The following is a 13,357-nucleotide window of genomic DNA, read 5'->3' as shown; positions in this document are numbered from 1 at the left end:
CCTCACAGCTTGTTTGCTGAAGCAAGGTGATGATTTGCTCACAATGTTGACAGCACAAAACTGGCCTCTTGATTTTGCATGATGCACATTTTGGTTCTTTGGTCCAGAGGACCACCCCACCTGCCCTGCCCTCCAACCCCCTCCCGATGGCCCCAGCCTTGTGTTTTTATGGAGAAGCTCTTGCCAGAGGCAGCAGTGTTTCTGCAGCTGCAGCAAACTCAGACACACAGAACTGGGGTCAAATTCCAGCCCAGAGACTTAGTTGGGAAAAGGTGCAAAAGTAAAGGAATGCTTGGCCACTGTTCTTCTTGTGAAGGCGTGGAGAGATACAAGTGGTTGCCAAATATCCATGTAGAATGATTTTTCAAAAACCCAATTCACTTCTTTTTTTTCCCCCGATTCACTTCTATTTTGGGATTAAGAAATATACTAGCTACAAACCTAAAATAATCATTCATTTTTGCAGTAACATCATTTGCCTTCGTCATTGGTCAGCATGCAGGTCCCAGACACCAAAATCCTTCATTGCTGGAAACAGCCACAGAAGAATTTAAAAAGTCCAATCCAAGCTAAGTTTCTGCTTCCTTTTATTGAAGAGTTTCAGAGTTAATTTTCTAAAGAATGAATACCTCCCTAAGTTACAAGTAGCTGTCAAAAGAAATAACATGGGATTATTCCTTTACTCTGAAGAAAAATCGCAGCGAGTTACAGACAACTAAAGGCATTGAGCAGAGCCTAATATTAGACAAATATTAGGTTTTATATATTGCTGTGCAAGTTTGTGTCAAAACGCAGTTCTATCTATAAAAACTAGGTACAGGCTGAATATATTTATCTTGAGTTCATAGCCCAAGAGGGTTATCATCTTTGATCAGAAGCCAGGGGCTTTATTGAAGTAAATTTCACCATAAGACAGGGACAGACACATTGTAGATGCACCTACTGGGCACTGTGCTGCTTTTCTGCTATCCAGGCTTGCATTGCTCTGAAGGTACAGCTTTCTGATGTGGGCTGACTTGAAGTCCCTTATTTCCTAACCTCGATCTTTGTTAAGGTGGTGCATTTGTTGGGGACGATGAGCCAAAGAACAGCAGCGGCAGATGGGTATTGGTGGCCCTATTCCAGGTGGTTTGTTCACCTACAAATAACAGCAGGCTCTGGGACTGCAGGTTTGCATAACCCTAACAGCAAAGGGAACTCTTGGCTCCCATCCTTCAAACAGTTCTGAACTACTCATGTGATCCAAGAATGAAGGATCTGGTTTTCTATGGCCATTTCCCAAGGTCAAGTAGAGTCTCACCATCATTCTTTACATCCATTCACTCGGCAAATATTTACTGAGTTCCCACATGACAGACATCATTCCAGAATAATGCTGGGCATGGAGCAACGGCAAAGCGCCTGTTCTTCAGGCGCCACATCACAATGGAGAGAGAATGAAGGTTCACCTTTATGCACTGTGTTGATTCAGTTCTTATCACTTGAAACAAATTTGAGTCAGCTGGAAAGAGGAATCCTCAGCTGAGGAATTGTATATGGCTATAGGAAATGCCTATGCAGCATTTTCTCCATTAATGGTTGATAGAGGAGGGCCCAGGTCACTGTGGGCAGTGCCATCTGCAAGCAGGTAGTCCTCTGTTATATGAGAAAGCAGGCTGAACAAGCCAGGGGTTGCGAACCAGCAAGCATCACAGGGCCTGATTCCCCTCAATATTGAACTTCGGTGTGGAAGTGTAAGCCATCCAGATAAACTCTTTCCTCCCCTAGTTGTTTTTTGACAGAGTGTTGTGTCCCAGCAACAGAAAGCACAGTAGGACATTATATAAAGCAATACAGAAGTTAATGTATAAGCACACCAGAAATAAAGATAACAGTGTTGAATATGCAACATAGAGGTCAAATACATGATATAAATATGTGTGATTGGGTTTGTGTGGTCATATAATGGTCTCCTGAGAGACGAAGTCCCTTTAGCTGTGAAGATGAATGCTGACCTACGTGGGCACAGGCCCTCCCCAAGGCAGGCAGATGCAGAGTGACACGTCTCTGCTAACTCTGTGACTGAGTCCTTGAGTTAGAACTGTGGTTCCTAGAAGGGTGGAATTAATGCACAATGTAGTCTGGAGGCAGAAACTGCATGAGTTCTCACACAGGTGAGAATTGGTTGCTCTGCCATCTCTTTATAGTATAAAAAGAGAGCCATGTCCACCAGAGAAGGCAGCCGGGAGAGTGGAGTGGGATGGGCCCCGTAGTAACTGTGGAGGGTAGTCAGGTCTTGAGAGCCAGAAACCCATGAAACCTGGACTCTGGGATCACGTGAGACATCTCCACACTGCTTGTCATTTATGTCCTTCCTGGCTTTTTGCTAGAACAGCAGAGTGTGATTGCACCCTCGGCCCTTCCCCCATGCCCCAAGCTTTCTTAGCTCGCACAGAGTGAGTTAGTAAATGGGCAAAAGTGAAAGAGGGTTGTTTGGCAGTGTCCATGCTTTAGCACCAGGAAGGGCAAGGGAAAATGTTATGAAGTAGCAATGAAAGACAAGGACATGATAGAAACCCATCCATGGACCTTTGGCCCCTGAGAGTTGACCTTCCAGAGCCAACATATTAGAAAGCCACCTTTTAAAATAATGTCTTGGGGAGATTAACAGTCTTTGTGACCGGGAAGAAATTTGCACAGTAATACTTGGATGCGCTGCAGAACTGCAGTGCTGCAGAACTGCAGAGCTGCGGGCAGAGCCTTTGGGGTGTGTGCTGGCAGCTGAAAAGGGTCTGCGTGGAGACAGAGAGAGAGAGAGAGAGAGAGAGAGAGAGAGAGAGAGAGAGATGCCTAGATGCGGAAACCAGCAGCCAGAAGCTCCAACGGCAGCCGCCGCAGCAGCAAGAACAGAATGCTGTAGAAAGATCAAGGAAGGCAAGTTATGAAGCAGGGATATCTGTCTGCAGGTGCAGGGGAAACCGAGGTCATGAGATCTGCCACAAGGACAGAAAGGTTCTCTTAAGAGAATGCTTCCCTCCAGTCTCTTGAAGCATTCTCAAAAGACAAAGATACCCAGGATTCACTAGCCTGCAGTGTTCCCTGGGGGCCAATAGATAACTTTTACAGAAGCAACTCGTGGTCATCACCACACTTATACCTGGAAGCCGATTGGCTCAGCATTTCCTATTTGACTATGTTGGTTACCAGAATCTGCTCATTTACATATTAGCAGAGATATGAGTCAAGCGGTCACGTGTTTCGATAATTAGGAAACCTCAGAAGGCCTTTCCTGGAGCAGAAATCTTTTGCATTGCGGCTCAAGCAAGGCCAAACTGCCCCACTCTTGTTCATTGGTTAGGGTTATAGTTTCTCTGGAACTGGGCATTCAGGATGAGTTTGCAAATAAACAAAAAGTGTGTGCGGTGGTGTCTGGGAAGATGGCTCAGCGGTTAAAGCACTTTCTATGCAAACCTAACTAAATGCCTTAGTAAGGGTGTAGACCTGCCTGAAATCGTAAGCTTCGAAAACAGAGAAAAAGTCTTCTCCAGAGCAAGCTGGCCAGCAGGACTAAGCCATGTCATCGGTTTGGGATTCGGCTGAGGTAAGGGGAGCCACTGAGGATGATTCCCTACCCCCAGCTTCCGCGTGGCATGCACACTCATACACATGTGCCCACACACATGCAAACTTGCATGTCACACACATACACATAAAAGCAGAAAACCTAAACTGCACAAGGAGGGATTGTCATGCACATGTATCCTGAGGTAATAATGGTTAAAAATAGTGTCCCTGCAATTAATCTCTTATGAACTCTCTCTATTTCCAAAGTATGCTCTCAGACCTGTTACCACATGCACAGTGTTTATTACACACATAAGGAAATGGATTGGCTGTAAGGACAGATGTTAGAAAGCAGGATCCTTTTGGTGCAGGGCCTTTTTGTTCTCAGGGTAGCAGAGAATTCCTTCCTGGTGTCCTGGTGACATCAGTGGTCACTCTACCTTGGTCGTCTTCATCTCTCTAACTTTTAGCTTTGATCTTTCTGTCTGTGCCTATTTCTTTGTATCTCACCTACTGTATGGGCTTCAAATGCCACTTTACACCGTCAACATATACGTGTATTCCCCCAGTCCAAACCCTTCATCTGAACCCAAGAGACACAGGTCCAACTGCTTACCTGTCCTCTCTCTGCAAGGTCCCAGTCACAAAATCCTCACCTAGACACGTCTGTCCCAGGTGTGATGAGCTCACTCTTCTGGGTATCCTTAGACTTTGCCCCTTTCCTAAAACTCATGCCAAACTGTTAGCCAGTCTCTTTGGGTTTCTCCTTTGAACTGTGTAGAGTGTGACTGTACCCACAGCTGTCTGCTGTCACCGCTACCTTTCCTGCCTTGCTAGACTGCCGCCTTTGGCCCCTTAATCCTCTTCTCACTTCAGACCTGTTCCCATTAGCTTCTCCCCAACCCTGGCCTTCAGAGAAAGCCTACGGAAGCTTATGTATTCAGAGTCCTCCAGGACCTTCCAGTTTCCAGTCAGAAAGTCAAAGTTTTAGCGGTGATACCTGCATCCTGGCCCCCCTCCCCCACACCCCACATCCTCCCCCCCCCCACACACACAGTTGGCGCCACCTGTTCCTGCAGCACACCTGCATGCTCCTGTATATATATTTAGCTTTACATTTACACTTCCAGGTTTCGTGCCTCCCAGGTTTCCATGTGCCCTTTCCCAAATGGCACCTTCTCCTCCTACCTTTACCTGACCATGCTAATTAAAATTATGACTGGTAAACTATTCTAGGAATCTCTCATTTGCATCCTGTCTCAACAAATTCAATTATGATTAAAAAAAAAAAGTAGCACCCACTACCAAGCTAGAGAAGGATGAACTTGCAACTAAGTTCTAGCTACGTCATCAACCAGCAGGAGTCCTTGGATTTTTGAGCTTCTTTTTCTCATATCCCTGAGGAGAACAGTGTCTTACCTACTCACAAATCTCCGTGGGATAATGCACAGTATAAATAACTTTAAGGCACCGGTTCAGCACAAAATAAATTTGTTTGGACCCCCTCCTTTCCTTTTCCTGAAGAATGAACATAAGTTACCTTTAGAACTCACAAGAACTTTACCTTTCAGGCCACACAGTCCACACATGGCTGCGAACACTGTCGATTCCATTTCAATGTTCCTGACTCCAGCTCTGTATGCTCTCTTCAAGTAGTCTAGCTTCTTCTCTCTCGAAAAGGAACACAGCGCTCCATCTAGGCGACCTTGGCCTGAAAGAGAATGGAGTGACTTAGTGGCTCCTGACTCACCTCAGTGACAGTGCTTCCTCAGAAGGCTGTCTGCTTATGTCCCTGCCTCCCTACCTCTTGAGTGAGCCTCCTCTGGGGACCTGACTTTGTGCTCTTTCCTCCAAAGGACTATAGAACATGGCCTCACCTGGCTCACATCTTATACACAGGGCAGAATGTCTGAACCAGAGAGCCCGAGTTCTAAAGGACAGTGGGGACATCAGGAATGGGGTGAGGGGGGTCACAGAGAAAGTTGTCCTTTGAGGAGAACCTCAGCTGGCTTAGTGAGAGGGGCACAGGCCATGTGGAAACACCAGGGGAGAAAGACTTCATACCTCAGTGATGCCCCGGAGACAAATGGTTTGGATACTGCCACTCTCTACAGCCACCATGGCCAGACATAAGCAACTGGTGTGTGCTGTGTCCCTCGCACACCCCTAGGTAGGCTTTATGCTATTCCTTCACCCAGGTTTTCCCAGCCAGATTGTTCCTATTACTTCTGCCTTGCTTAACCTCACTGGGTTGACCAGTGGGCACAGAAGGGAGTGGAGAACAATCTGAGGCTATCCCTTCACCATGTGTGTGTCCCGACCATTTGTACCCAGCAGTGCCCGGATGGATGCTACTGGCCATTCATCACTTGCACAGTCTTTTCCACAGGAAGGCCTTCCTTTCCTTTCCTTTCCTTTCCTTTCCTTTCCTTTCCTTTCCTTTCCTTTCCTTTCCTTTCCTTTCCTTTCCTTTCCTTTCCTTTCCTTTATTTTCCTTTCCTTTCCTTTCCTCCTGTTCCCTCTGACTTCCATCCTGGCAACCAACTTTCCCCTGCTCTTTTCTCCTCTTTAGTGCTGCCTGCCAACACCTCTGTGCTATTGCGGCTGAGTCAAACTCAGTTGGCCCAGAGGCCCTAGGTAATGAGAATGTGAGTGTCTATGGGGCCATATAGGAGCTGTCTCACCTCAGGAAGGCCCAGCACAAGTAGCCCCAGATGTGGGCCAGATCTTTCCAGGGCTGTCACGAATCAACTCTTTTGTACTTTTTAATGCTACTTTATGTTATGTCAGAGAGAGCCAAAAATCTGGATTTTCGTATGGAAAGCTCTAGAAATTACAAATGTTGGCAAAAATCTTTCATATTTGAAACAGTATCTCACAGACCAATGGAAACACTGACTCTACCAGGCTTCTGCTAATGAACTGTGGCATAAACACAGGGGTGGGTGATGCTCTAAATGAAGGGCCTAAGAGCTGACGTCCTAGAACAGTCTCACCCTGTTCATCTACCTCCCTGCTGCCTGTTGTATAAACACCTCCAACACCTTTACTAGCCTGAACACATGCAAGCAGAATACCCAATCTACATGCATGACGTTTTAAGTAATATGTAAATTTTGATGGAGATAAAGGTAGAAGTTGACAATGAAATCTTAACATTAACTATAATAATTACATAAACATAACTACAGCACAAGATTTACTGTGAAATTCTATGGTGTCAAGACAGTGCTGAGTCTTCTGTAATGAGCAGAATCCTTGGAGATTGTTTTGTGCTGTTTTTCTTTTGCCTTGCCTCTCATCCTTTGGACAGCGACCTTCCACTCTACACTAGGTGTGGAGACCATTTACTCTTGGCTATAGGCTAAATGCCCCATTCTGAGACCACCGCATCCCCATAGGAGCTGTCTAATTAAACATTTCTCTCCATTCCCCAGTCTTCTTTCTTGCCTGGGGTTCAGGAGAACAACAAAGGCACAGAACCAGCATATTCCTCTTTCTTAAAGTCAGCAATTTCAACAAAAGACATGGGTACAGAGAAGATGCTGTCGATATCACTAATTGCATTTCAGTATTCAAATTGATACAGGATTAAACCCCTTCTTGATATAAAGTCACTCTGCATGTTTCTCAGCTGCTTATTAAGCCCTTATGTTGCTATGCTTTAGTAAGTAAAAAGGCTATTTGCTTCCCCTTGAAAATCCACACTATTAATTTTCTAGCATGCAGTTTTAATATAAATCATGGGTTTGTGTGACAAGCGGCTGTTGTTTTCCTACTGTTTTCCTGGTATGCACATGATTCTTACCTTCATAAAAGTCATAGGTGCACATCGTGTGTCCGATGAGGGTTGGAACGTTGGGGATTTCTCTGCTACAGTTGAACAGATCATTAGCCAGCTCTTTGTCAAGCTCGGTGCTTCGGGTGACCACATTATCCAGGATGACCTGCTCAAACCGAGGCTGGAAGAAGGAGTCTACCGCTGTATCTGTTATCACGACAGAGCCTGGTGCGATCCCTGCAACGTGGAACAAATAAGTGATCCCAGAAGATTGCTTCCAGTTGACTTTTGGGTCATGGAGTATGTGACCTAGTCTGTCAACATTAATTAATGCTGTTTGTTAGTGATTCCTCCTGCTTCCATCTTTAAGAATATGTTTTTCCCTAAGTGCAAGCTAATAACCTTTAGAACAGGCATTCTCATTGGCTTTGCTGATTTGCATTTACAATGTGGTGGGGTTTAGGTTTCAAGACAAACACTCAAGACTCTTGGACATGCAAATTAGTACCAGCCTTCAGGCTCAAATTTGAATAAATTAGGTCAGGAGTAAAGTAAATGAGTCTTCCAGCAAGTAGCTTTCATAAAGTGATGTGACTACTTGATATTTAATCTTCCTACAAACTCCTCGATTACTATAATTTCTTGTCAGCTCTCCAGCTCTTCCTTCAGAGTCTCATTACATACCCTCCCTTTTCTCCCAGGCTCCATGCAAATTAGGCCTCATGGCTGACCTTCCCTTGCTGCAAAGTCTGGCTTGCTCAGGGGGTGGACCCACCGAGATGCAATTTCCTGTCATCTCTGACTCTCCCTGCCTGGTTCACACTAATGCTAATATTCCTCAGGTGTCAGCTGGAGTCACTCCCTTCCAAAAGTCTGAGCCATGGAGAGAGAACCAAAAAAGAAAAAAGAAAAATGAGCAGAAATAAGTGAAAGGTAACAATGACGGGTCCAGAGAATTTCCCAAGGCCTTCGGGGACCCATCTTTTGATTTATGCCAATTTCTACTGACAGCCTAAGTGTGACGATATATCTACATAGTATTCTTTTTTTGTTTAAATTGTCATTTGTTTTACTATTTCTCTGATGAAAGCTATATTTAAGAACAGTGTCAGTTCACTTCCCTCTCACCTGGCCTGGAACCGTACCCAGCACATCATGAGTAGTCAATAGAAATCAGTGAGTACATGCTTCTGTCAAGATACCGCAAAACACAGGCCTGCAAATCCTGGTCCTCAGGCCACATGCCACCTGTCTTAGCAAACAAAGCTTTGTTGCAACAAGATTCACACGTTCCTATACATAACGTCCTTGCTGTATCTGAGCTATGATGTGATACTAAGAAGTAGCAACAGAAAGCGCACAGTTTGCAAAGCACAGAACCTTTGTTATCTGGCGTTATACAGGGAAAATTCTGAACAACCCTGGCTATGGAGTGCAGATTCATCTTGGGTTCATATATATTCCAATATGCCAAAGTAAAGTTAATTAGGGAGCACTTTATACTTCCTACTAGATACACAAGGTGGCTGTCAGAGTTTAATTTCTGTCTTTGTGATAACAACCTAAGAAAAGCAGAGAGATCTATCTGGTTTATGTGGTTTACAATTTTGACTTACAGTCCACCATTGTGAGGAAGTTAAGGTAGGAACTACAAAGCAGTCTCATCCACAGTCACGAGCAGAGGGGGGAAATGGGTGCATATGCGCCTGCTAGCTTTCTTATGCTCAGCTACATTTCCCTACACTTACACAATTCAGGACCTCTTGCCTCAGGAATGGTCACGTCCACATCAACGAATTGAATTAAGACCATCTCCAAGCAGATACACCCACAGGCCAACCCAAGGTAGATGCTAGGTTGTGTCAACTGAAGCTAAACATCCCAGTAGCTTCTGAAGATATGGTTCTTACTGTAAGTAAGCCAAACAAGGGACTCCTTACCTTGTTCAGAATGCCCTAAACCACTGAAAAGGCAGTTGAAAATGTGTTTTCCTCATACTGGCTTAACATGTAGATACATTGAAGCATTTATAACCTAGTCTCTCTAAGACAAAAGTTCTTTTTAATTGTGTACAGTTCCTTTATCAAGATATTCTTTTTGCTCAGTTAAGAAATGATCATGTCAGCAAAAGAATAAGTGATATCTATATTTTTCATCTTCGAATACAGTGTTGCTTCAAACAATGCAGACGAGCCTGTCTTAGATGCAACACTGAAATGAAGCTCTTTGAACAGTGCAGTAGCTTGCCTTGCCTCCATTTATAGGCCTCCATGATGTCGGTACAATCTTGTAGCCTTTACCGTGTTATCATGAAACACAAGACCATGACCATGATTTGGACAGTCACCAGAGTGACTAGCTGGAGGCTCACTTATATCAAATGGCAACTGCAGCAGTCAAGAGGCCAGGCTGTGTAGCTGTGAGCTCAGAAGGTAGACCACAAACTGAGAATTACAAGCAGCCTAAATAACGGTTCCCATGTCTTTCCCAGGCGCTTTGTTCCCTGAAACTGATCATTTGGGAAACTACAATCTAGAAGGATGTCTGGCCAACACTAACTGCTTCCATTCTCCCTTTCCATTTAGACAAGCACACACACACACACACACACACAGACAGACACACACACACACAAATTGCTCACATGTGAGGTGCTTTGGCTGGCTTTGTTTCTGGATTTATAGCCCTAGAAAGGCTATGGTCCTTTCTAACTTGTTCCATCTTAGTCAGAATCGTCTGTGAGCGTGCCATTTCTCTAGTCATTTGAAGATCTTTTTGAGATCATCTCTTGCTCCCAAATGCTTACTGAAGCAATTCAAGGGGGTTTGTCGTTTTAAAAACTCACCCCCTTCTACGTAACCATGTGGTCCTGTTGCTCTGTCTATCAAACATTTCCATTTAAAATGCTGTGTCTGCATTAGCATGTAGTCACATGGTAAGATGACACCCTGGTAAGAACTAATCTTTAAGAATCAATTGAAGGTTGGCGGGTGGAGGGGGGGGGGGAAGCTCTTGGACAAACTTAAGCAGTCACTGGACCTTTCCTAAAAGCCTACATGGTCCTTTTTGCTGTGTAGCTGTGGAAAAGACAGGACCAAGAAAAGAGCTGTAACCACTGAGAGGAACCAAAGGCAACATTTTGCTAGCAGTCATGAGGTTCGATACTGAGTCGATGAAACAGGTAAATCCTTGCAATTTTCTTTACCTGAACACCTCCACTCCTGTCACATAGAATTTCTCAGGCCCCAAACCTACCCTTACTATGTGCTGATGAGTTTTTGTCAACTTAGCTCAAAGTGAAGTCGCCTGGGAAGAGGGAGCCTCAACTGAAGAACTGTCTCTGTAAGAATGGCCTAGCAGCGCTCCTCCATGGCCTCTGCCTCAGTTCCTGCATCCAGGTTCCTGCAGTGAGTTCTTCCTTGGCTTTTCTCAATAATTGGCTGCGAGCTGTAAGCCATATAAACCCTGTTCTCCCCATGTTGATTTTGGTCAGTCTTTTGAGGACAACAAAGAAACAAAGTAGAACATACCATGAAATGATACATCCTAATAATTCTTCTCTTCTTTGTATGAACATCTTTGAACAATAGTGGAATCGCGCGCGTGTGCACACACACATATACATAGAGAGAGAGAGAGAGAGAGAGAGAGAGAGAGAGAGACGGGGGGGGGGCTTTAAACCCTCAAGCCCCAGCTTTCCAGTACTTTGCAGTCCATTTGGATTTCTGTTAGGCTCTACATATGTTGGTGTACTTTGAATTAACACAGGGACGTATGAAGAAGAATCACTCAGCTTTAATGGTAGAAATCAATCCATCTCACCAATTCCCCCTGACGTTCCAATTCTGATGATGGTAACATCACAGCAGCGTGCATGGTGGAGTAATTTGATGAGTTCGTGGAGCATAATAGAAATGGAGGGGATGCCCATCCCGTGCTGTTGAGAGAGAGGAGAGTCATTATACATCTCACACACGCATAAGTGAGCAGAACGTATTTTTCCTTCTTTATGAGTTAACAGCCCTTGTATAAATTTACATAACCATTAAGACTGTGCCAACACTTGGGAAAACGTAAGTCATCTCTAAGTGATGCCTGCGTGGCATGCCAATGGATGCGTCCATCTGTGAGGACTAGAGAGAGGCATCCTACAGCCAGTTAAACTGAGTCATCCCTCACTGTCAAACGCAGAGGTGGATGGCAGAGAGCACAGGTATGTCAGGGCGGCTTCAGTTCGCATCTCCCTGTGGGGTTCTTTCCAATGAGCTTATGTGAAGAGGACTCCGCTGCTATACACATCAGACAGGAGACAGAGGAAGCACAATTTTGGCTTCCATTTCACACAGCCTCACTTTCACCCTAGTGTGTGAAATAGTAAAACTAATTTTATTGTTCAAATGTAGTCTTGATCGTTTGCTGTTAATTCTGCGTGAGTTCAGAAGGACTCTAATGGAGAAATGTGGCTTCAGTTCCCGCTCAAGAGTTTCAAACTTATGCTGAACCTGTGAAGAAGTTTAAATTGTCATAGATCATGATGGCAGCCTGCTTTAACTCAGTACCTATGTCAAAACAATCACAGTCACCAGACTAGAGGGTCAGTCAACATGAACTAGAAGATTCAGCCACTTCTGGTGGTTCCGTTATGTCTAACAAATGTTCAGAAAGACCTTCTATGCAGTGGCTTGTAGAAACCGGAGCTGGGTTTTATCAGTGGCTACTTCCCTTCTAACCTGATAGCAGAGTTTGTGTATTGATCCACGGCAGCAGAGACTATGGAAAACCGGTAGAGTTGCGGTCGTTGGTCACAACCAGAGCTCCCTCTCCTTCTGGTCACCAAGAATATTAAACTGTGGAAACTGTAGGCCTCTGAGGTCACCATTTTTTTTATTCCCATCCAATATGCCCTACTTTCTGAAAGCTTCATAAACCCCTGGATCCAAGAATCAAGTCTATATTGATCTATGTGCTCTAAATTAACAAGTTTGGGGCCTTGGCGCTGACTCTGAAGTGAATGAATAAACTGTCATTTGCTTCAACCATAAATTAGCAGATGAGCTATTATTTCATCTCCTAGGTTCCTTCAAAATCAGCCATTTGTTAAGTTTAGGATCAGCACTTAGTTTCAATATGTTAATACAATTACAAATAAACTCCCGTCTCTCTTAAAATTCTCTCTTTCTACTTCCTTCCCTCCCTCTTTCCCTCTCTCCCTGTAGCTACTGGAGATTTGCAAAGGGATCTGTATTGGGAAGGGCCTGTCTGTTTAATACTCTAAGTGGCTAGCTTTGACCATTTGTGTCATGGTTCTTGACAGGACACCAGGATCACCTCTGGCTTTGTCTTATGATGAAGTGTTTCTGATCATTTAGAGAAGTTTCATTGTGTGTGTGTGTGTGTGTGTGTGTGTGTGTGTGTGTGTGAATGTTCTTTTTTCTCTCCCCATTTATTGTACAAAATAGAGTGAATAATTATTGTTTAAAGGACTTTTAACTGAAAAGTTAATAGGAAAATATCAGGGGACATTTAGCTTCTTTTAAGGTAGGTAGTCTATAATTTTTTAATTGACTGAACAAATTTGTGAATGGATTCTGCTATTAGAAGTCAAAACAGGCTTCAGGAACTCTTGGCCCCATAAGATCCACTCCACTGCCCCAGTAGCATTATTATACATGTTTTCTCTGGTTCCCCCATGTTCCCTGTTCTTGGGACATTCCACCACTGGATAATGTGAGTCACATAAAAGATTAATGAATTGTGATGGTCCCCTAACATCAAAAGCATTTTACAACAGAACTCTTGAGAATTGCCACATCGATGCAGGACTTACTCATTGTTTCTTATGCCCCTTAAGATGACCACCACATCCAAACCCATGACAGACCTGAATTTTTTTTTCTTCAGAATATAGCCATGTGTGGGAAGCTGAGTCGGGTAGAATGGGTGACTGTGTACAGACACCCTCCAAAGTGTTTGCCACTGCTGGGGGCTGCTCAAAGAATCACTCCTCTTTCATCATTTCTTAGAAAGTCCCGA

The 13,357-nt window shown here is 44.2% G+C and overlaps 1 protein-coding gene across 2 annotated transcripts in view; it reads right to left on the bottom strand.

The window, feature by feature from the left end:
• The window catches only part of Upp2 (uridine phosphorylase 2), a 33,991-nt gene that overhangs the window by 4,115 nt on the left and 16,519 nt on the right, over positions 1–13,357 (bottom strand). For both annotated transcript variants that reach the window (XM_052182508.1, XM_052182507.1), the window contains 3 exons: positions 11,147–11,261; positions 7,352–7,561; positions 5,108–5,254 (listed from right to left, as the gene is read on the bottom strand). In XM_052182508.1, the coding sequence (XP_052038468.1) occupies positions 5,108–5,254; positions 7,352–7,561; positions 11,147–11,261 (472 nt within the window). The remainder of the gene's footprint in view (positions 1–5,107; positions 5,255–7,351; positions 7,562–11,146; positions 11,262–13,357) is intronic.

The sequence above is a fragment of the Apodemus sylvaticus genome, chromosome 5, assembly GCF_947179515.1.
Source record: "Apodemus sylvaticus chromosome 5, mApoSyl1.1, whole genome shotgun sequence".
NCBI lineage: Eukaryota > Metazoa > Chordata > Mammalia > Rodentia > Muridae > Apodemus > Apodemus sylvaticus.
The sequence above is the reverse complement of the archived record's forward strand: the minus strand, read 5'-3'. Positions and strand labels throughout refer to the sequence as shown.